The sequence below is a fragment of the Microtus pennsylvanicus genome, chromosome 13 (genome assembly GCF_037038515.1).
Source record: "Microtus pennsylvanicus isolate mMicPen1 chromosome 13, mMicPen1.hap1, whole genome shotgun sequence".
NCBI lineage: Eukaryota > Metazoa > Chordata > Mammalia > Rodentia > Cricetidae > Microtus > Microtus pennsylvanicus.
The window spans coordinates 37,149,328-37,174,443 of record NC_134591.1 but is presented as its reverse complement, the minus strand read 5'-3'; the positions used below and the strand labels follow the sequence as shown (position 1 = coordinate 37,174,443).

Here is a 25,116-nt window from a genome sequence, read left to right as displayed (position 1 = left end):
ATATATGGGCAGGAACACATCAGGGTTTGCATTGCTTCCTAAATTAGTATTGGTCTTCATTTAGGTTGACAAGAGATTACGGCATCTCTGAGAAGATCAAAAAAGAATGCTTCTAAAAATTAACCAGTTGAAAGCTCATAATAGAAGACTGATAAGATGTGGCATCTGTTAGTCCATCTCCAAGTGACAATCAGTGACAAGAGAGAGAGGATAAAAAATACAATTCTGGGTTGGACAACGTTCTAAACATTTGTAGTCAGAACAAAGCAATGTCCTTTTCTGAGGAGAAAATTAAATCAGTGGCAGGTGAGATGGCTTTACCGGTCACCCAGTTCTGAAATCTAGGAGTCGAGTTCTGATCAGTGGATTTACTAGTCAGTCTCCTTACTTTCTTCCCTCCCTCCTGCCTTTCAAACAGTCACTGAATCTTGCTCATGTGAGTCACACGAAGGGCAGCTTTTCTGCTTGCAGTCGCGCGAACACAAGTGAGAGGGCTCAGTGGTGAGATGCACCCTGGGTGGGGTCTCCAGCCCTCCCTGTGCTAGCACATCCTTGCCCAAGACATCCTACCCGGTATAGACCGTGAATGCAGAAACAACTTGATTTATTTCTGTACTACAAATGCAAACAAAAAAGATCATAAAATAGAAACACGTCTTGTGGGAAACTATTGACTCTGTCACTGGCTGTGCAAGGACTCCTACAAAGTTGGTGTCTTGCTTCTATAGAGGTCTATGCAATTCTAAGCAAAGAAAAACCATTTTGAAATAGCCAATGGTTTGTTCTTCTGTTTTGGCCTTTTGAGACAGGGTCTCTCTATTATGCAGCTCTGCCTGTTCTTGAACTCAGTCTGTAGATCAGGCTGGCCTCCAACTCACAGAGATCAGCCTGCCTCTGCCTCCTGAGTGCTGGGATTAGAGGTGTGCACCTCCGCACCGTCTTAAATCACAGCATATAAACTATTGTCAGATAAGCAGTGAAAAATTGCACCTTTCCCTTTTCATGTGTTCCTTATTTCCCATTTACCGAGTCTCAAGGGTCACCAGCATACACAGCAGTAACGTTCTAGAAATCACTGTAACATGGAGGGCCCCAGATTCTCTGGTCCTCAACTACATTTTTCATATTTGACTGGGTCTTCTACCATCAGTCTCTGCAGCTAAAGCAAAACCAACCCTGCCCTAATCAGTGTTCAATGGGTTAGAAAGGACATGGATTACAAACCACTCGCGTTAGGCTGTTAACTTTTGTCTTTTAATGATACGACCCAAAAGCGAGAAGTATAAAAAGAAAGTACACCTAGTGACAAGCTTGTCTCCACCTAAAGAACAACAGGTTTTCTGATACTTATTCAATACCACCCAGTCAAATACACCAAGCACCTACTTCCCATAGCCTGCCAAATAGAAAACAGACTCCAAACAAAGCTTCTGGCCTTGTCATTAACCCCAATCATACCTCTCAGCTCCCACTCCTGACACCCGAGCACTGTTTGACTATGTACTCTGCATGGTCTATGTCCAGGGACCCAGGGGTAAGAAGATTAAGTGCCTGGCCCTGTACGGGTACTTAGTAATTCTTTTGCATAAGATACCTAAGTTTGTTCATCCAATAACCTCAGCTAGGTTTTATTTATCATTCCATAAAACAAAACATAGAGAAGTTAAAGTTCCAAGTATATAATTCTAGAAAGAGACAGAATATTGAGGTTGACTAAACAGATTTCTTTACATTCATTTATAGCAGAATGGTTCAGGAAGTGAAGGGTGACTTCAGTCTTGAACTCTGACCATGGAGCCCAACAATCTTGCCACTCCACAGATCATTCTAACTAAAGGTCAATTAATGTTGGCTGGCAAGCGTGCAACTCTGTGATCCTTCCCTCTCTCCTCCCAGATATTTTAGCTCTATACGCAAACCTGATTCTGTTTCAAGTTTGGGATTTTTTTATAGTTAACCATATAATGAAAGAAACAACAACCACAGAACAGTCTGTCCTCAACACATCTGAGACTTGGAGAACTATAATAAGACTTGGGGGGGGGGGGTCAGTCCAAAATCAGTAATGTCTATTCTTCTTCCTTATGGACTCCCCAAGGGACCCAAAGTCGGGGTGTTCTCCATGCATTCATAGGAGTAATAACAGGGGAGCAACAGAAACACAGTTCTCAAGTCTGGTTGACTGCCACAGTCAATCCCTGAAGCCTCCAGGGTCCCAACCTTTACCATGCCAATGTTCTGAATCCGTAGGGTTGGGGAGCTCACAACAGTTAGTGTTTGTTTCAAACAAACTACCTCTTGGTGACTCTAGGGGTTAGCTATTCTTGGGGAAAAAATTCAACATTATACTCTGTTATCTCATCTGGTTCCTTAGTTTTCCTAGACTGATTACCTTAAAAAAAAAACCCTAAAAAAAACCCAGCAAACAACAACAACAACAACAAAATACACTCACTAGTTAGAATTAGTGGGACCTTCCTGTGTCTTCTGTTGTCCTGGATTCTACTTTCCTCAGTCAAGCAACCCTCTGCTGAGTCTGTTTATCTTCCAGCACGGCCCAGTTCTTTCCAAGGTCAGTTTAATTGCCTAGACCTAGCTTTTTCTTAATATTTTTCACAAAGCTCCCATCTTCCCCTACTTAAGTCTGTGAGTTGCTTGGCTTCAGAGTTAAATTAATTATTATTAATAATAATAATCTTAACCCAAACTCTTCTCATATAATCTATTAAAATATGGCTCAGCCAACCCCAGAAACAATGAGACATCTTGGCTGCACATGTTTTAGCTTCCAGAAGGTGCCATGCGCTGTTCACCATCACCTGGATAATTCCTGTTATCTTTTAAGACACTGGTCAGAGCTGGGTCCTGGATCACATGCCCCAGCCTTTGTTCTTGACTGCTGGTTTTTCTCCTGTCCTCTTTCCCAACAACAATATTAACACAGACACGAGAATGTGAGTTCTGAGGCCACAAACTTGGATGTCTAGTACTGTACCTAACATAAAACTGTCACCCAGGAGAAGTCTTTACAAAGGGGCAGGGAGAGGTGGGGGCTGAGGCTATTTCTGGATCTCAGGCTTAGGCAAGGAAGCTGCTCTTAGCTGAGTTTTGAAAAACAGACCACAGAAACTAGGACAAGTAGGGAGATCACAGGCTTGGTTTTACACGCAAGGAATTTCAAAAGTCAGGCCACGGGGAGAGAGGGAGAAACATCTCAACATAGACATTCTAGGGCAGGAAGGCCATTAGCTGGGATACAATGGTTCGTCACTTGCTATTTCAGTTACAGGAGCCGACCTCTCTGGACTGTTGTCTACTGAATGGGATCTGTACTAAGAGTAAGATAAAGAAACAATGTATTGTTTCGAGTACATTTTGTGAAGGCGGTTACTTGTCTGTGTAATTTGGGTCACTTTTATATAGATAGTGGGGACACTTCTCTGTGCAGATTCTCTGGTAAGTCCTGGAGACCAGTGCTATCTGACAGGAAATCATAGTCTTTTTCTATTGAGGTTTTTCAAAAGCCTTGGTTATCCCACCATGGCAGTTGAATAAGAATGACCTCCCATAGGCTCATATATTTGAATGTTTGGTTACCAGTTGGTGCACTGTTTAGGAAGGTATAGGAGGTGTGGCCTTGTGGGAGGAGGAGTTGGGGGTGGGATTTGAGATTCAAAAAGTCAAGCCAGTCTCCTTCTCCCTCTCTCTCTGCCTGTTGCCAGGATGTAAGCTCTTAACTATTGGTCCAGTGTCATGCCTGCCTGTCATAATAACTATGGATTCACCCTCTGAAACTGGAATCAAACCCCAATTAATACTTCTATAAACTGCCTTGGTCATGGTGTCCCTTTATAGCAATAGAAAAGTAACTATGATTCCTACTATAAAGATGAGGAAACAAGGACACAGATAAATCTGGCTCCTTCCATTGAGCAAGGATTAATTTGTGTATCTGTTATAGGAAAGAAGGTATTGCACTGGGTCCTAGGATACACAAAGAACAGCCAGGGAGATGTCCATCATAACAACTTCATATTTTATAGTAAGAACAAGCATTAGAGCGAAGCCATAACAAAAAGTGGCAACTGAAGCCACGGAATTTTGAAAGGGCTCCCTGACTTCCAAGGTGCCCTGGGGTTGGCAAAAGTCACTGCTGTGACTATAAAGAAGCCTACCTTCCCACACACCACAATTCTGCGTCCCTTCTTTCCTCATCAGCTGCTCCTGTCTACCTCCAGTTGGCTTCCTGGGAAACCAAACATCTACAGCTACACAGACCTCACGCATCCAGGAGTGGCACACGAGGCGGCAAAGAAGCGGGTCCTTCAGAACCAAGGGCTGTTTTACATATGACAGAGGGCACACCTTGTCTTGTGGGCAGAACTAGTATCACGAACAAAAGCACCGAGGAGTGATGCAGACTGAAGGGGCTGAAAGGCTTAAAGACTTATGAATTCGCTAAGGCTGGAGCTCACAGGTCCCAGGAAGAAGGGGCTGAAGATGAGGGCCAAAGGCTCCCACCCAGCTCAGAGGAAGGCGGAGCATCTAAGAAGTCTGAGAAGGGGAACGTTAGTCAGTGTTTTCAAAACGTTCAGAATGTGTGCAAGACATCTTGAAAGAAGAAACAGAACCCCAAACATTTTGGAGGCTTTAATTATTACCGGTAGTCATTCCTCTTGAGATGAGGTCTTCACCTATGACGGGAGCAATAGAAAAGAGACGAGAGGAGAAGGAGATTACAGACACCCAGAGGAGAGAGAGGGGAAGGAGAGTGAAGATGCTCAGATTCAGAGCCACTTTCCCTCAATGAAAAGAGGACAATGGGAGGTGTGTCACTGTCAGTGTGGCGATGAAGAGGACTAAACATGGAAGGGGTGCTTAGCATCCTTATCCAGCCGGGAATTGCAAATTAAAACTGCTTTTAAATTATGCCTTACTCCACTTAGAAGAGCTGTCATCAAGATAACAAAACAAATGCTGGTTAGGATGTTGGGAAAGAACATTTTTTTTTTTTTATTGAAGAGATCTCATAATCTTTTCTTTTTAGATTTATTTAATTTTATGTACATGAAAGTTTTGTTTGGACACATGTCTGTTCACTACACGTGGGCCTGCTGCCCTCAAAGTTCAGACGAGGGAGTCAGAGCCCCTGGAACTGGAGTTACAGATGGTTGTAAGGTGCCATGTGGGTGCTGGGAATTGAACCTAGGTCCTCTGGAAGAGCATCGCATCATCTCTCCATCCCCACTCTATTGACTGATCCTGGGAATACACTCTGTTGCACTCAGCATTCGCATTTCTTCATGGAAGTCATGTGACCCAGTTATAACCACTTCTCGATATACACCTGAAGTATTGCAGGTCAGCCTTCCACAGGGACACTTGCACATCCACAGTGACCACTGTTATTACAATACCTAGGGAATGGAACAGCATGGGCATCTAGCAGATGAGCAGGGGAAACGTGTATACACACAGACACACATACACAGCAGAACTTTATTCAGCCATAAGGAATGAAATCATATGTTCAGGAAGTCAAAGGTAACTGGAGATCATTATATGAAGTGAAATAAGCTAACTCCCCTGAAACATCTGTGTGTGTGTGTGTGTGTGTGCGTGTGTGTAGCATGACAGTCATGAGGGGACCATGAAGAGACAATCTTCCAGAGATGAAGTGAAGATTGTTCAGTAAGTAATCTCAGCAGTGGACTGGGGCTGGAGGTTGGAGCTAACCTCAGAACTCATGAGGAACCGAGGATGTGGAACCAGGAGCCAGGGATGCTGAACAGTCAAGGAGGAAGAACTTCGGGAGAAAAGTGCCAAGACTGCAGCAGTGGCGGTGAACAGTGCAGTGACGGTGAACGGTGCAGTGAGGGTGAACGGTGCAGTGACGGTGAACGGTGCAGTGGCGGTGAACAGTGCAGTGACGGTGAACGGTGCAGTGAGGGTGAACGGTGCAGTGACGGTGAACGGTGCAGTGACGGTGAACGGTGCAGTGACGGTGAACGGTGCAGTGACGGTGAACAGTGCAGTGACGGTGAACGGTGCAGTTAGGGTAAACAGTGGAGTTAGGGTGAACAGTGGAGTTAGGGTGAACAGTGCAGTTAGGGTAAACAGTGCAGTGAGGGTAAACAGTGCAGTTAGGGTGAACAGTGCAGTTAGGGTGAACAGTGCAGTTAGGGTGAACAGTGCAGTTAGGGTAAACAGTGGAGTTAGGGTAAACAGTGGAGTTAGGGTAAACAGTGCAGTGAGGGTAAACAGTGCAGTGAGGGTGAACAGTGCAGTTAGGGTGAACAGTGCAGTTAGGGTGAACAGTGCAGTTAGGGTGAACAGTGCAGTTAGGGTAAACAGTGCAGTTAGGGTGAACAGTGCAGTGAGGGTGAACAGTGCAGTGACAGTGAACAGTGCAGTTAGGGTAAACAGTGGAGTTAGGGTAAACAGTGCAGTTAGGGTAAACAGTGCAGTGAGGGTGAACAGTGGAGTGAGGGTAAACAGTGCAGTTAGGGTGAACAGTGCAGTGACGGTGAACGGTGCAGTGACGGTGAACGGTGCAGTGGCGGTGAACAGTGCAGTGACGGTGAACGGTGCAGTGAGGGTGAACGGTGCAGTGACGGTGAACGGTGCAGTGACGGTGAACGGTGCAGTGACGGTGAACGGTGCAGTGACGGTGAACAGTGCAGTGACGGTGAACGGTGCAGTTAGGGTAAACAGTGGAGTTAGGGTGAACAGTGGAGTTAGGGTGAACAGTGCAGTTAGGGTAAACAGTGCAGTGAGGGTAAACAGTGCAGTTAGGGTGAACAGTGCAGTTAGGGTGAACAGTGCAGTTAGGGTGAACAGTGCAGTTAGGGTAAACAGTGGAGTTAGGGTAAACAGTGGAGTTAGGGTAAACAGTGCAGTGAGGGTAAACAGTGCAGTGAGGGTGAACAGTGCAGTTAGGGTGAACAGTGCAGTTAGGGTGAACAGTGCAGTTAGGGTGAACAGTGCAGTTAGGGTAAACAGTGCAGTTAGGGTGAACAGTGCAGTGAGGGTGAACAGTGCAGTGACAGTGAACAGTGCAGTTAGGGTAAACAGTGGAGTTAGGGTGAACAGTGGAGTTAGGGTGAACAGTGCAGTTAGGGTGAACAGTGCAGTTAGGGTGAACAGTGCAGTGACGGTGAACAGTGCAGTGACGGTGAACAGTGCAGTGACGGTGAACAGTGCAGTGACGGTGAACAGTGCAGTTAGGGTGAACAGTGCAGTGAAGGTGAAAAGTGCAGTTAGGGTGAACAGTGCAGTTAGGGTAAACAGTGCAGTGAGGGTGAACAGTGCAGTGAGGGTGAACAGTGCAGTTAGGGTGAACAGTGCAGTGAGGGTGAACAGTGCAGTTAGGGTGAACAGTGCAGTTAGGGTAAACAGTGCAGTGACAGTGAACAGTGCAGTTAGGGTAAACAGTGCAGTGAGGGTGAACAGTGCAGTTAGGGTAAACAGTGCAGTTAGGGTGAACAGTGCAGTTAGGGTGAACAGTGCAGTGAAGGTGAACAGTGCAGTGACGGTGAACAGTGCAGTTAGGGTAAACAGTGCAGTTAGGGTAAACAGTGCAGTGAGGGTGAACAGTGCAGTTAGGGTAAACAGTGCAGTTAGGGTAAACAGTGCAGTGAGGGTGAACAGTGCAGTTAGGGTGAACAGTGCAGTTAGGGTAAACAGTGCAGTGAGGGTGAACAGTGCAGTGACGGTGAACAGTGCAGTGACGGTGAACAGTGCAGTGACGGTAAACAACACAGACCCCAGCAGTGATGGTAAACAGTGCAGAGATGGTAAACAATATAGACCACAGCAGTGATGGTAAACCATGCAGAGATGGTAAACAATATAGACCACAGCAGTGATGGTAAACAGTGCAGAGATGGTAAACAATATAGACCACAGCAGTGATGGTAAACAGTGCAGAGATGGTAAACAATATAGACCACAGCAGTGATGGTAAACCATGCAGAGATGGTAAACAATATAGACCACAGCAGTGATGGTAAACCATGCAGAGATGGTAAACAATATAGACCACAGCAGTGATGGTAAACAGTGCAGAGATGGTAAACAATATAGACCACAGCAGTGATGGTAAACAGTGCAGAGATGGTAAACAATATAGACCACAGCAGTGATGGTAAACAGTGCAGAGATGGTAAACAATATAGACCACAGCAGTGATGGTAAACAGTGCAGAGATGGTAAACAATATAGACCACAGCAGTGATGGTAAACAGTGCAGAGATGGTAAACAATATAGACCACAGCAGTGATGGTAAACCATGCAGTGATGGCAAACCGTGCAGTATGATTTTAGAGAAACCGAAGGCTAACTTTAAAGATAAGGTTTACATGCCAACTGCTACAGGGTGGTCAAGTCAAACACTTCAGTGCCACCCAGCACTTTAGATGCAGTGATAAAGTAGAACAATCTAAGTGTTGACTTGGAGTGGACTGGCTAGTTCAACAATGTTAAATAACCATCACTACGGCATTATAAAAGTATATATACATGTGCATAAGAGTTTTCAGTTACATTTGCTAAGTTAAAAATGTAGGTTTTGTCTATTAATCAAATCCACACATAAACATATATTATACCACAGCAGGCTCTGCTCTTCAGTTATATTTTTAAAAGTCAGCTAATGGCTCACAAAGCATCCTAGCTGGGCATGGTGGCGCACACCTTTAATCTCAGCACTGGAGAGGCAGAGGTGAATCTGTGAGTTTGAGGACAGTCAGGGCTACAAGTGAGGCCCTGTCTCAAAAAAAACCAATAGAAAATGAACATTCCAAAGTGAGTATAATAGATATTATGGCTTGGATTTGAAATATCCTCTAAAATGGTTTCAGCCAGTTACTTGGTTAAAATGACATGCAAAGAACAGAGGTTTACTATGAAAGGCTGTAAAATGTAGGCTTGAAGGGAAAATTAGGGTTAAGAAAAGAAACCCTGTGTTTGGCACCTAATTTTGTGTGTATGTATTCATATTAACAGATGCATAAAAACCAAATCATAGAATCTCAGAAAACTTTCTCAGAAATTTAATAAATTTTAGAAATTTTATTGTATAAACATTCCATCTTTTGACCGAAATGCAATCACAAAAGACGTAAAAAGGAACCAAGATCCTTAGCTTTTGCTCGTTTTTTTTTTTTCCAGAAAGAATGCAGTGTGTTCTTTCCACTGTTAACAGGAGAAATCTACCAACAATTGATTGATGATTGATTGATTGTAGTGGAGACTAAACTCAGGATCTTGTGAATGCTAAACAAGCTACCAGTCTGGCTAAAAGTTATCTAACAGGCAATTTTTTATGGTGCAGATGCTTCTTGATTTATGATGGTGGGATGTCTCAACAAACCCACCATAAGCTCACAGAATACCAAAAATGCAATTAATATACCTACCCTACTAAACACCCTAGCTCAGGAACCCTGTAAAAGGCAGAATTTATGCTGTTTGCTTCTGAGAGCAAGCTGGTAGTGGAAATTCTTTGGCACTGTCCAGCATGAGGAGAGACCATTGCATTACACACTGCTACTGGAGAAAAGACCCTGATTCAAAGGATGGTTTCTACTGAATGCATTTAGACTCGGTAGTATCATCAAGTTAAAAAATGAATGTAAGTCAAGTCATGGGGAACCAGGGGCCTTCATATTGGAAAAGCCAGAGAAAAGACCACAGGACGCTTGGAGTCATGGCCATTGGCCATTAAAAGAAGCATAGAAGTCAACAAAGTGAGAACAATCTATAGCCTCTTGGGCTCATCTGAACCTCCTGCAGCATTTACCTCTACTGACTTCTCAATGCCCCTCCCACCCTGGGAATCCTGTATCTCAAGGAAGACCACAGAGTTAACAAGAGGGGAGTTTGCAATTTTAGATGCTCTTTAAATCAAACACAACAAAGCCTAGACACTTTTCCATTCAGTAAGAAAGGCCAACACCTACTTCTGCTATTGGCTCAGTTGCATAATTCAAGATAGCAAGAAGCAACTTTGCTCAGACTCTTCAAATCAACTCTCTATAGGGATCAGGCCATGCACAAGAAAATAGCTCAGCAGGAATTTAAAAGAAAAAAAAAGAGTGAGAAGCTAAAGATAAAAGCAGGAAAACACCATAATCTAACACGTGTGCTGTCAAACTTCAGTTATTTGGATGGAATCGGGGACAAGCAGTCAATTTAGAGAGTAGAGATCTGGCAAGGGTTGTTTGAAGGAAAAGAATGCACATGTGTGTTGGATGGAGGGATATATGACCTAGTTTTTGGATAAATAAATCTAAGAATGGTTTATAATTTATGTGCGTCTACTTCCAGCTAGTCCGAAAGGCAATCTGAAACTGTGTTATCAATTAGGGGCCCATTGATGGATTATATACAGTCTGAAAGGGCCTGGGGCTGGACATCTTACAGATGTAAATATCAGACATGTGATAGCCTACAGAGCACATTCATTCTGCTCTGAAAAGGGGCAGGGGCTGCAGCAGGAGGAAAGGGGGGAACTTGGAGGTCGCCCTTCACCCTCTGCTACACCTCTCACGTTACAAATAAGTGCTCAAGGATGTGGACTTTGGGACTCAGCCACCGCCTGGTAGAATGTCACACAACTTCAAATGTAGGCAAGCCAGCGCTTATAGACTTAAATATTGCCAAAAGCTGCTTGTAAATTGAGCTGTGCCAACCATACTGAGAACTGCTCTTGCCAGGCAGTAGGTTCTACTTGAGAAACACTCAAAGAATGACCAGAGTTCAAGATCTGGTCTTTAGCTAGCTTCAATTTACTTCATCCATCTCTATCTTGATTTTTCAGGCCCTTTTCCCTATCCCTTAACAGCAAATAGTGAAATGAAACAGCATTTTGTAGAATCCTTTTTCCTAAAAAAATGTTTATAACGCTGAGGCTCCACCCAGTGCCTTGAACATGGCAAGCACTGGGCTACTGAGTTATGCCCCCAGGCCTTGCAGGGATGGCTGGATGATTTATATAGCTGAGTTTTAATTCTAACCCCAGTCAAAGGAGGTAATCACAGAACAACAGACGAGCTCGCCACTCCCTGATTCCCACTCAGTGGTCCAGCTTCATAGTAAAAAGAATCACTTGGAAGGGAACTCCCTGAAGTTCCACAGCCTCTGATAATCTGTCGTTCTATCCATTTTCTTTTCTTCCTTCACCCTCCTTTCTACAGCGAAATCTTTACTTCCCCCATATCTTGCCTCACACAGAGGAGACTGACTGCCACCTCTTCTTTGCCACACCAGACCCCAAAACGCTAAAAATTTCCCTCAACTTAAAATATCCTTGTGATGCTTAAAATCCTCCACCATTTTTCCTAAGCAAACCTTGGGAGTTCATATACTCAACTGTCTCCAGTCCCTCTGCCTCAATCCCGAAAGCCTGAGGCCTTCAGGTCCAGCCTTTCAGCTTGTTCTGCCAATCTTCCCCCACAAACTCCTGGCCTGTCATTAAATACTACGTCTGTCTTTCTAACCCTTGACCTGCTGGGGGAAGCTCAACACAGCTGCTCTCTCTTCTGTCTTGAAACACACAACCACTTACTTCAGGAAGATATCCTCTTGATTTCCAACCCCGCCTACTACTGGACCGACTGTCCCTCTTCTACTTCCTTTCCCGATTGCTTCTTGCTCAGAGTCCTCTAAGTGACAAGAGACCCCAAGACTCCCCATCTCTGGAGCTCTTTTCTACCCTAACAGCCTGCTACAAGATTATAGTCCCATGCCCAGGACACAAGTGCCACAAAGATATGATGAATTCCAAATTTAAGTCTCTATTCTGTCTTGTCCCTAGATTCGAAACTTGCATATCCAGCTACCAAGGAGGTTTTCCTACTTGGGTGTCTGCTAAGCACCTCAGACTTTATTCTTATAGAAGATCCCATTTCATTCCTGTGTGATACTCCCATATCTTATCCCCCCCCCCCCTATGGGCCCTCTGCTGCATTCAGAGCAATAGATGGAGTCCTTATAATGGCTGGTTAAGCCAGGAGACCAGGGATTTGACCCAGAACTATTTGAACTAATATCCAAATCTATTCCCTAGGTCCCTTTCACCCTACCACAGCCACACTGACTTTTTTCTTTCGTTTTGTAGTTTTTGAGTATCAACAAAGTCCAAAGCCTTTGCCTTGCATACCTTTCCTTCAATTACGCCCACGATCTTCAAGCCCCACTTATTCAGATCTCACCAAAGAGCCCCTGTATAAACGGGTGAAGTCCTGGAACCCCAAACATCGGAGATTCCTATGCCTCATCTCCATCTCACTTTTGCATGGTCACATGTGCTCTCGCCTGTTCTGTGCTCCTGTCACACACTGAGTAACTCAGAAGCAACAGGACGCCAGGCATGAAAGGCTGCATCTGCTACGGGATTTCTTGCTATACTGCAGCATGGCAGACGGTGTCACATGGGTGAGACGGCCCGAGATTGAACGCAAACTCTTGGAGAACTGGCATTAATCTATTTATGAAGGTAGAGTCTCATGACCTAAGGTTTGTGGGGATGTGTGTGTGTGTGTGTGGGGGGGGGCACAGCCAGATCGAAGCAGCATTTACCATCACTTGATGTACGTTTCTTGTTTATCTGTTCACCACCAGTAACTCTCCGTTTCTAAATAAGCTCTTTGTTCTGTTGATAACTTCTGGCCAAGTATTTATCATGTGGCAGGGTGTTTAATAAGTACTTATTGAATAAATTCTAGTTATGTGTATTTATTCTAGTTAGTGACTAGGTGGTGATGACTTGGGAAAATGGCTTCTATATTCAATCAGAAAAAGGTATGGTGCTCTTATCATTAATTATTATTATTATTATTATTATTATTTTAGGGTTAAACCAGCCCCTTTAGGGGGCGGGTTTGCCTCGGGCGAATGCATACGGATAAATCAGGCATGCGGGAGGCGGCTAGTCCCTTTTCCTGCCTCCTGTGAAACAGCTACGCGGGAACCTTGGTTCTGTAAGTTTATTTAAACATTAAAGCTGTATATATTCTTTAATATCTGCCTTGCATTTATTTACGCGATACAATTATTATTATTATTATTATTATTATCATTATTAATGATGGCGCTAGATCCCAGCAATGAGCTCGCTGTCAAAAACCTGGAGTAAACACCAGACGGTAAAGAAATAGGAATGAGGCCCTGGCTGCAGCTGTGCCCAGATCTAAGGCCTGGTCCTTCCCCGAGGTAGGAGGTCCTAGAGGCAAGAGAGTGTCATGCTAGACTCCATGTGTGCATACACCACCCTCGTTCTGCCTCCGTCTGCCCTTGGATATGGACATAGATAGTATGTGTAGGTATGTGTGTATGCATGCATGTAAGTGTAGACAGGTATGCACGAGTCACAGCACATGTACAGAAGTCACAAGGACAACCTTAGGTGTCGGTCCTGACCTTCTTTATAGAAGGGGGTACCCTTCTGTTGTTTGCTGCTGTGTATGCCAGGCTAGCTGACCTGTGAACTTCAAGAGATACTCCTGTTCCCACTAACCATCTAGCTCAGGATTACAGATAGGCACTACCACACTCAGCTGTATGCGGGTCTGGGGATTTGAACGCAGGTCCTACTGCTCTGTGGTGAGCATTTTCCCGAATGAGCCACCTAGTGATGCAGGAGGTAATCCCAGCATCAGCCGTCCTTTCTTATTGTCCCAGTTGCAGAAGCAGGAGTTAATGGAACCCTCCTCTGAACCTCGACATCTGCAGAAACATGTGAACAAAGGCACTGTCTTCCCAGAGAAAGTGAAAAACAGTCTTCCACATCTGTGCACTCAACCAACATCAGCTTGAAAATGTGCAGAAACACCTCAGTGCACCGAACCGTGGAGACCTTTCCCTGTCATTCCCTAAAGCATACAGTGTGGGTGTGGCAGCCATTGACATGACATTTGCACGATGTTTGGCATTATAATCTGGAGATGATTTTAAAATATGAAAGGGAGCACAAACTTTGCATGCAAATATCACACTATTTCACATAAGGACTTGAGCTTCTGCGGGTTTGTGTGTCCACAGAGGATAGCCCAGAACCAAACCGAGGAGCTACTAGAGACTGCAATCCCCTTGCTTTATCTTTTCCTGATTCTAAAAGCAACTTCTGCTTAGCTTGCAATGAATAATACTTCGGCATTCTTAAAAGATAACTATCAAAATTATGAAATGGGTCTCTAGATCTTATGTAAATGAACACTGCACTAGTTTTTTCTTCAGCAATTCAAGTGGAAACCTCTGAAGTCAGCGTGACTTTTAAGGCTGAACCACAGACAGCGCTGAGTTGCCCTGTGTGTGTGGGAAACACTCACACCCGATTCTACTCACAGGACATCGCAGCAACATGTCTTGTGTTCCCGAGCGTTTCTGAGGAAAAGCACTAAGCTTGAGAACCCAGTGTCAACTCTGAGGCCTGTGCCAACTGTGGAATCTTCCATAATTAGCCTGCTTTTCATATTCCATGCATATACTCTCTTTTGATGAAAACTGTTCTCATGTAACTTCTTGTGTAGCAGTAAACCTCACCTGCTCTAGAGAACTCAGCCTCTCTGACCGAATAAAAATGATTGGGTATGTACGTGGCGCACCTCGGCTCAGAGCATGTGCCGGCGGCCGAAGGCTGGACCATTTATCTAGTGGTTACAGTTTCATTATCCCCCAAGAAGCTTCAGACTCACACTCTTTCTTTCTGGACCCAACAGGCTCCCTGGTTTGTATATACAATTCCCAAAGACTGCAATCTCTCCCCGAGGCAGAGCCTGGATGGGGTCCTGGAAGTAAATATTCCGCTCTTCTGGCTTCTCTCTTGAGTTTTATGTGTCTATAAGAGTTCTGGGGTTTAGGAAATACAGACCTTCATGTTTAAGGATTAGATCTTTCAACTTCCCAGCATGTGAAGGCTTAAGATCTTTCCGGGTCTTGGTAAAACCTGAAACTTGAGGCTGGTGTTATTTCTGAAAGTCCTCCCAGCTCTTAAATGGGGAAGCCTCCAGGTTTTGAGATCTCAACCAGCAAGTACAAGTATACACAAGACAGTGCCGGAGAGGAACTTGGAACAGAACCTCCAGGGCAAGAAAGGAGAGAGGGCGGAGGACTTTGAAATTGGAAGCTGCTGTGTAAGCAAAGGTCCCGACGAGTTATTACCACTGCATATAATGGCGTTCCAATGAGATAAAGAAGCAAATGCAATCTCAGCCTATAGTGTAATGGTGCCAACTCCACTATAGAAAACCCTCTCAATGTTTGTCTGGAAACTCCTAAAATGAATTTAAAGATTATTGATAGAAAAAATAAAATGCAAATTAACACCTCCTATTATAACAATATAGCTGCGTCTCTGACATAGCCTATAAAATAAAGAATATACAAGTCCTATGGAATAAAAAGCTGTATTGAGGAGCCGGGTGTAGTACTTGGCAGGGGCCATAAATACAGTTATGTAATACATGCTTAACACACACCGACTTGATAGTCTTCCCTTCTTTCTTATAGAGTTTACTTTCCCAAGAAACACATACAATTTTAAGTACGTAATATTGTCTTTTAAAATGGAAACAAAAACATTTGAGGCATTGCATTTGTTCAGTGTGACTATGTGGGATGTACTTCACCTTTAGGAAATGAAAAACCAAATGCTGACCTGAATTTAAGTCTCGTCCTGGGTTGAAAGCTCTGCTGTTCACAGTAGTAGAAAGTCGATCACAACTCACTGTTCTCGATACATTGGTGTTAAAGTTCCCATCAAACCTGAAACAACGGGAAAGGATTAGCAGTGCATAACTGGCGGGTTTCCCATCTAGAAGAAACCACCAACAAAAATAATCATACATTCATGTATGAATAGGCTAGCCCATAAAGAGTCTGTTGTTGTGAATTAACAACAGAAAGACAGTAAACCAGCCTGGTCTACAAGAGCTAGTTCCAGGACAGGCTCCAACACCACAGAGAAACCCTGTCTTGAAAACCAAAAAAAAAACAAAAAAAAAAGATTTCTAAATAATGTGTGAGGAAAAGGAGTACCAGGTACAAGAGAACTGTCTGTATTCTGTCAATCATGTTTTAAATAAATGCTGATTGGCCAGGCAGGAAGTATAGGCGGGGCGATGAGAACAGGAGTATTCTGGGAAGAAGGAAGGTCTTACCTGAATCCTGCCCAGACCACCGAAGAAGCAGGATGTGACCTGCTTTGCTGAAAAAGGTACTGGGCCATGTGGCTAAAATAGACTAGAATAATGGGCTAACATAAGTTATAAGAGCTACTACGAAGCCTGAGCTCATGGGCCAATCAGTTTATAATCTTATGGAGACCTCTGTGTGATTTTCTCTGGGACTAAACAGCTGCGGGACCGGGCGGGACAGAAACCCCAATGAGCAGGCCTTCATGTTACAAGTACCTGCATCTAGAAGGCTTGGAAATCATGTTCAAATGCCAGGAGATGAAAAGAAAACTGAACTTTAAAGACAATTTTTCCTCAAGGAACTTGAGTTACTACTGTTGATAAAAGCACATGCGAAGTCACTGACAAGATTCAGGTTTGAGCAACGCTGTAGCTGTGGAATGGAGTTTACCACTATACTGCAACTGAGCAGCAGAGGCCAAGTCTTAGAACTGTAGCAAAAGGAAAGTGCCAACTTGTAGTGATGAGGTGAGCAGGCCTGCTTTTCGTCCCGCCCGGCTCCCGCACGTCTGGCTTTACACCCGAAATAACAACACACAAATTGTACTCATTTAAACACTGCCTGGCCCACTAGCTCTAGCTTCTTACTGGCTAACTCTCACATTACCCATTTCTATTAATGTGTGTTTACCACAAGGCAGTGATTTACAGGGAAGACTCTAACCTACGTCCATCTCGAGCAGGAGCTATCATCTCTGTCCCGTCACTACTGGATGTCTGACCTTGAGAAACTTAGTTTTCTTATCTGAAAATAAATAAATAACTTAGCTTCTTTTCTCCCCCACCCCAACATTTTCAAAAGGGTTAAGAGTAATGTGTACGTAAGCTTCTCTAGGAACCTGCCTGAGAACTGACCCTGCCCTGCTGCCATGCATAGAAAGCTGAAGTTTCTGGATTTTTTTGTAGTAGTTCAATGTTAGTACCGAAGCAGATCGCAGGTGGAGCCAGTGGACCATCTGCTCAAGGTAAACAACCATTTGAAAGAATCCACCAGGACACACATTGATATAGTCAGTAAGAAAGGACAAAAAGCTTCAGTTTCCATATATTCTATTTCAGATTTCAGATTTCTGAGGCAGAGGGAGCCTCCAGAGACTCCAGAAGGTGGTCACAAAACTCAACCCAACACCAGGTTTTTAAATCTTCAATACATAGAGTATATATCTCATCAATTAACCTGTGAATAGATGAGATTCCATTACTATATATTAGGAGGGACAGCCCTAAACTCAAGATCCATCTATCTAATCGTTCATGACCTTGGATTATCTGCTGGTCATCTCATAAAACCTAAGAACTGCTGAACCAGATTTATCAAAGGGAGCTATGTTTTCACATCAGTTTCAACTCCTAAAAAGAGAGGAATAATTTTTAAGCATCATCTCAAAGGTGAATGAGGTAACTGGGTTTTAAGAGCCCTTTATTCTAGTCAGCAGCCCAGCTGAGAATTCTATCAACAATGTTGGCTTCACATCAAAGGACAATGTTGCTCCCCCCACACAGTGGCTCTATCTTGTTCCAATTTGTCAGGATGAGAAGACGGCTTCCTTCGAAGCCATGGATGAGGAGAAAGGAGAGATCAGCACAGTACCATCTACCTAAGTCCATGCTGCTGGCATGACCATCCACAATCTTATTGTCCTTGTGTACTAGCAGGCAGAAGTCATTGCCTTCACAAACGCTCTCATAGAAGACCAGACGATAAATATTTGGGGTCTTACAGGTCATAAGTTTTGTTGGGACACTTCCTTTCTGTCACTAGAGTGCACAAGCAGCCACAGATGAGTGTAGCTGTCTTCTAATAATAAAGTGTAGTTTTCTAAAAATAAAACAAAACAAAAGGTGATGTGCAGCCGAGCATGGTGGACATGCCTTTCCAGAGGCAGAGGCAGGCGGATCTCTGTGAGTAAAAGGGCAGCCAGAACTACAAAGTGAATTCCAGGAGAGCCAGGACTGTTACACAGAGAAACTCTCTCTTGAAAAAAACAAACAAACAAACAAACAAAACAAACAAAAAACCAAAAAGGATGGCGTGTCAAACTGTTTCTTCAAGTTGGACGAGACCAAGGTGGTCTAGAAAAATCTTAGATGAAGAATACATATAGCTTTTGTTCTGTCCAGTATGGTAATATATAGCTACTGAGCATTTGAAATATGACCAGTCTAATGGAGATACTACCTTTCCTATTTATTTAAGATCAAGTGTGAACAGTCACTGAACTGTGGTGGTCATATCAGTCAACTGAAGAAGTCTAGAAGGCTCTCCTATCTGCCTGGCCATCTCTCAGGTCCCTATTTGCATGTCACTTCCCAAGAAAGGTCTATCCTGATGTGGGATGGCTTCTCAACTAAGCCAAGGGCCTCTACATTCTCCCAAAAGTTTGTCTCGTATGTTAAATTTATGGTTCTATTTATGGAGAGACAGGATGGGGGAGAGGTGTCAGCTATGTGGTTTGTGGTTTGTGGTTCTGTGAGGGGCCAGAGGTTGACATTAGGTGTTTTCCTCTATCACATTCTACTTTATTGTTATAGACAGGCTCTTTCCCCAAGCCTGAAGCTTGCTTTTGGCTACACAGTTCCACCAGAAAGCCCCCAGGATCTTTCTGTCTCTGCCCTTTCCAGTATGGGGTTTAAAGGCCCAGGTTGCTGTGCTTGGCTTTCACATGGGTCTGGGAATCTGAACTCAGGTCACTGTGCTTGTGTGGCAAGCTCTTCACTCACTGGGCCACCTCCTCAGCCCCGTGTGTGTGTGTGTGTGTGTGTGTGTGTGTGTGTGTGTGTTTTGATGGATTTTGTGAACTAAACTTCATTAATAGATAAGAAAGGATAAAACATATAGCTAGTTTTATTCTATGGTGTAGTCATAATATTTAGCATTGTTTTTGTCAAATAGGCACTCATTTGAACAGACTTGTTATAAATATTCATGTGCCCAGTCACATTCTGAGCTGCCCAGAAGGTTCCTGATGTTTTGATGAAAACTGACTCGTTTGAATGGTTGTAAAATATTCACTATCTAGCTACACCAGAATCACCCAGGGTGGATGCTGGGCTTTGCCTCTGGAGGGATCCATTTATGGATTTGGGGACACAGAATCTGAGTTTGGCTGTTTCTGAGGACCAAGAAAGCCCTTCAATGTTGTCACACAAACTTTTGAAAATAAATTAAGAGAATGGCTTTCTGTATGAGCACAGGTAATCCTTATTATATCTTAAAGACTCTAAGGACAAAGGGTCTTTGGATTTAGTTCATTAAGGTTAGAGAGTCTTTGGGTTTGGTTTGGGTCAAGAGAATGGAACAGAATGGAATACAGGGATGCCTGCGGCTCATAGCTAGACTCTGCTATGCAAATTACGAAGCCCCTTTAGACCTACCCATTTCAGAGTGGAGAAAAACCTAGGATACATGGCAAGGGAAGGCAATGAGGAAGACTCGAAATCTGCACCCAACTCTTGCTAAGAGACCCACACATTCTGCTTCTAGATGACAAAGAAGAAATTGCTCACTGCAAAGGGCAATGCAGGAAGGTGCCTGACACACCCCACCAGGGAAATTTCAGCTCAGATACAGTCCATGTGTGCCCAGATAAGGCATCTGTCCACAGCCAGGATCTCTCTGCAGTTGTTCCCCAAAGGCCTCACTTTCTAATAGGGTCACAGTGGTGGCTGTGTTTCAAGACCGTAAGTTTCAGGGTAAAGGGACCATTAACACTGAAACAATATCATCAATAAAAATCCAAACATAAGATGAGCAATTTATCTTTCCTTTCTACCAACTAAAGCTTTGTTAGTGGGGGTGAGGCGGCAGTCAGCAGTTAGGGAAGCCCTGGTAGGCAACCAGTCCCCAGAAACCCTTGAGCTCTCATCTCTCTCCCTCCAGTGAGTTTCCTCATTTCTACTGTGCCTTAGCATGGGGGGGGGGGGGCGCGGCATGCACCTGTTTACTTGCAAATTCACGTAAAGCCTGGAAACATGCCAGCCCTGATGCTTTCATCACTACTTAGTGATGGCCCGGAAGTGTCAGTCAGGTAAGGAAGAAATGTCATCGGAGGGCATAAAGCAAGAGAAGGGGAGGAGAGTGTCTGGGCTAGTGGGGCAGCTAGGTAAGCATCAGTAACTGCTAGAAGCAAAAACAAAAGGGGATTATCTCTCAGCCCTCCCATTGCACGCATTGAATGCATGCACGCGCGCGCACGCCATACTACCGCGCGCTGTTGTCTGGACTCCCGACCTGCTGAACTCCAAACATGAGAAGGGAACCCGCTTAGTCATCTTGGTACACTATGGAAACTAGCCTAGGGAGAATGGTCAACCGCCCAATGGCAGGAGCTCATTTAATGCCCATGCGCCACCAAGAAAAGCAATTTCTAAAAAACAGCACGCTCCTCACTCAGATCTGGGGCCTATGGAAACAAAGTTTATGGTTGAGATTCTTTATAAAAACATGTCAGTTACTCTTAGGACTTATCTAAACCATTTTGCATTGAGGGGTGCATTAGCTGCCAATCATACACTTAAGTCCAGGTTTATAGAGAGGTCAAGAACTAGAAAAACAACACATTTTCATATAAGATGAGTAAGCGATCAGTTTAAAAGGCTTGAGTCATTTCATTCTTTATATTAAGCTTTTAGAAAGTTAGCAATAGCAAAATCCTCTTAAATCTCCTTTAGACCTTGAGTCTTAAAAAGAAGATAATGGATTAAATCCAACTTCTCTACTTATTTTCATATGATAAAACCGTTGCTTCAAATTCAGTTTCTAGAGGAATAACTCCATCTCTCCTACCCCCTTAAGAAAGAAAGAAAGAAAGAAAGAAAGAAAGAAAGAAAGAAAGAGAAAACCTTCCTTTTGGATTTACTTTCATGAACAACTGGTCGAAACTGCGTCCCGAGGGAGAAAACAGGGCTGTGACTCCCACTTTGATCTCTTCCCCATGGAGAAATTCACTCCCTGCTTGCCTTGCAAGATGTTCATTTGATTGACGCTTGCTCTGATGTGCAAACTGCTTTGAACTTCAGACATTTAATTCCCATCAGGCTGCAGTCATTTTTATTCTCCTTCAACAGGATTTACAAGCAGGAGATCAGCAAATGTAGAAGATAAAATAAATTTGCAGAAGCTTTGAATCTTACATCAAAACCGTGTTCAAGTGACTTCCAATTGGATTCCATTCAGCCTCGATCCGCAGTGTAAGTCAACTTTCCAGGGGTGTCCCGATTTAGAAAGAAAAAGATATAAAGGGAAGACAGACGCACACGCCCCGTTTGGGGTTTACTTCCTGAATCTGTTCCTTGGTCTTTGTTTAAATTCTCTAGGGAAGGTGATTTGCCAGGCAAATCATCCAGAATCCTGGGTTTTTCTGAACATTTCCAGGAAAGCCGGCCCAATTTATCATAGCGCACACACCAAAACCAAACCCCTGGTGTGGGTTCCCAGAGCGGCGGTGAAATGTGGTATTGTTCATGGATACATTTTTAAGGCAATGATTTAAGAAGCAAATCCTGGGGGATTTCTCAGAAGAGCAAGGCTTAGAGTGTTCACGAGTCCATACACAAAGCCAGCGTGAAGGCAGCCGAGGCGGTCGGGGATATGGTTTTCATTTGTTAGCTTCTTTTTAATCACTCCGCTAAACTGCAGAGACAAGTGTAAGAGTCTCTCAGTCAGTCTCTCTCTCTCCCTCTCTCCCTCCTTCTCTCCCTTCCCTGCCTCTCTCTCCCCCTCCTTCCCCCACTTCTCTCTTTCTCTCTCTCTTCCTCCCTCCCTCCCTGCCTCCCCTTTCTCTCTCTTTCCTCTTACTGCCTCTCTCCTCTCTCTCTCTCTCTCTCTCTCTCTCTCTCTCTCTCTCTCTCTCTCTCTCTCTTCCTTTCTTCTGAAGCAAAGCTGGTATCAGTTCCGAATGGAGTGGGGAGCAAATGCTGACAAGACTCCCAGCGGAGCTCCCAGGTCAAACCGGCCCTGGCAGAATGTAGCACTGCTGCTTTAAGAACCATACACAAAAGAAACCACAGCTCTCACCAGTAGCTTCAGGAGCCTCTAGGGAAGGGAATAGACAAAAACTCCAGCGCCTCACACACCCCCTGGCCCTAGTGACAGCCCATCTAGTGCCTGGCTCACTTTAGTTCTTCATCTCCGTACAGCCAGGTTCCTGATTGCTCATTCCCTACTTGGATCGGGCTGCTTTCCAAATATTTGAGCAACACCCGTTGAAAAGAATTAAACAAGAACTCCTTATCTTCCACTTAACGACCCACGAGAATAAAGTTAAACAGAGGAAGAGCTAAGATAAAAATCGAACATCTGCATTGGCAAATATTTAAACTCCGAATGACGGAGGAAAGGGGTAAGAAGAACATCACTTCAAAAAGGAGCCATCGCATTCATAAAGTCAATGATCCTCAAACCCCCACAACCGAGCATACTTATCCAAACACCTAAATTAGCGGGCAAATGGAAAAGCTGTCAAATAGCATGTAATCACATTGCAAGAAATAGGCTTTCCTTCCATCACCACAGAGATCGGGGAGATAAGTCACATTCCTTTTGTTCTTATCAGCAATAAGGATTATATCTCCAGGGTTCAACAACGCCAGGCTGGAAACAAGAGCTGGTTTCCAGTGTCCTTGGAAGGTGAGGCACTCAGAGCACAAGGCACCAACCTAAGCGCCCTGGAGAACAACATACTCCCTCCAGCCATTTCCTCCTAACACATCACCACACTGTGGGACTGGAGAGGTGACATCTGGGGAATTGGGAGAGAACATATAACCACATCAAACACTTATTTATCCTTATCTCCCTCATCAGTAGGCTAAGTGTGAGAAGGCTGGACACAATAAGAAGAGAAAAACATAACACAAAAGGGAACTGTGGCCTGGCAGTATCCTTTATAGACCACCATAAGGATGGTCTCACTTCACCGTTATTTACTGAAACACTCTTTTTGTTTAGAAGACACAAAGAGGGGGTGACCCTTCCCTCTATTCCTTTATCCTTGGGCTCTTGGCCAGACTCAGACTTGTAAAGGACTGGTCATTATTGCCAAATGAAGAAATGCAGGAAGCCTAGAGGCTCACATCCCACGCTAGGCCAGAGACTACAAATTGTGAATTTCCTCTTTGAGTCAATAGCAGACAGCGGGTGAGCTGCACCATAGAGACATCCAAAACAGCTAGCAGGTGACCACGGAGATGAGCTGGTCCAGCTTCCAGCTCAGGCTGCACTAAGGAGCTAGACCTGCCCATGCAGGCCATGCAAGGCCCAGAGCGCAATGCCTGATGTGCCTGAGAAAGGTTACTAGAGGTACGGGTGAAGACAGATGCTCACACCATCACACTAGCTAAGACATCACAGCCAGAATGGTTCTCAAACTGCAACCTTTAAAACGGTTTTGCAAGTTCAGTACCATAAAGCATATGACAAGCTTAAGGATGGCTTTTCAGCTAAGACAAGGTCTACTCTTTGGAGCTAGGATAGCCCTTTACTGCATTCTACTTCTCCCAACCAGACTTTAAAAGGAAAAGCACAAGACAAATTCCACTCCAAATTCATAAAATGCAAGTGGTGAAATCCAATACTGGAAAGCATTGAGGTGGCTCTCACCCTTCGGTCAGTACAGGTGACATAGGAAAATCAAGAAAGTGGGGACCTCACTCAGCTCCCCTCAAGCAGGTGCCTCTGAAGCGAAGAAGCTTCTTGTCAATAATAGTCTCACAGATGCAGCTACCTAGCCAGCCAGCCCCCTCCCCCACCCCCGAAATCGCACATACTGTTGCAGGAACATGACTTGGGTTTTAGTCTAGGTAACAAAATCTAGACGGTTAGGACTTTATATTCTGCTACTTTATCATTTAATGTGTCTCTTGGTATTCTTAAACAACAGTCTAAGATGGAACATAATTTAGCACCTCAAGGGACAGGGGATCCATCCTTACTTCTAATTTCACGTTTGGTCAAATTATTTTGTCATTATAAGAAAAATTCATTTGAGCCAGGCATGAAGGTGCATGTCTATAATTAACACTTGGGAGAGAGAGGCAAGAGGGCAGGAGGACAGGAGGCCAGTGAGGCCAGTGAGGACAAAGCCAGTCTGTGCTACACAGTGAGAGCCCGCCTCGTACAAGAGAACAAAATACACAGCAATAAAATCCCCAACTCATTGGAATCAGGAACCCAGATTCTAAACCCACTTCCCCGGGCCCTGTTACATCTCTCTACACTGTCTTCTTCTCTGGAAATCAGAGGGAGACATGGCTAAAAATTAGGCAGACACGGTTCCTGCCCCACTAATCCTGTTCACAGGACTCGAGGGGTGTTGTTGCTGAATTACAAAAGCATGCAGCCCCTTTTCTGTAAATTTCATAACATAACCGAGTCACTTCTAATGCAAATGTTCTGTAAAATCCTTGGTGGATTCTTAGCTCAGCTCGAGGCCTGCTGGTACCAATATCTGCAGAGCCTGGACGGGTGGTGAGCAGGCTTGCAGGTAATAACTGCTCAGGGAAGCGAAGATGGGAGGGCCCGATAAGGCACACAGAGAGTGACACGAAAGGGAAGGATTTCCATCCGGGGCTCTGTGAGCAAAAGGCATCTTCCTGGAGAAGGAACAAGGCTAGAAAGAAAATTAAACACAAAGGACCAAGCTTGTCTTTCTCTTTTGGCCTTGTGACACAGAGAAAATGAAAGAACAGAAGTCACCATCACAAAAGCACCTCAGTCACAATGTTTCATTCAGCAGAAAAAAGCATAGTAACAAAAACTTGAACAGAGAGAGGGTCAAAAATCTTATGTCATCATTTCTACGTGTACTATCTTGATTAGACTTGGAAAAAAATGTAGGTTAGATGTTAAGTCTAGAAATACAAATTTTATGGAAAAATTAACACTAGAGCTAAACATTTCTGAAGTAATCTGGCCACTAC

The 25,116-nt window shown here is 44.1% G+C and overlaps 1 protein-coding gene across 1 annotated transcript in view; it reads right to left on the bottom strand.

The window, feature by feature from the left end:
• Cachd1 (cache domain containing 1) overlaps positions 1–25,116 on the bottom strand; it is a 234,953-nt gene that overhangs the window by 75,051 nt on the left and 134,786 nt on the right. Inside the window, exon 4 of the mRNA XM_075945092.1 lies at positions 15,660–15,766. Within this exon, the coding sequence (XP_075801207.1) occupies positions 15,660–15,766 (107 nt within the window). The remainder of the gene's footprint in view (positions 1–15,659; positions 15,767–25,116) is intronic.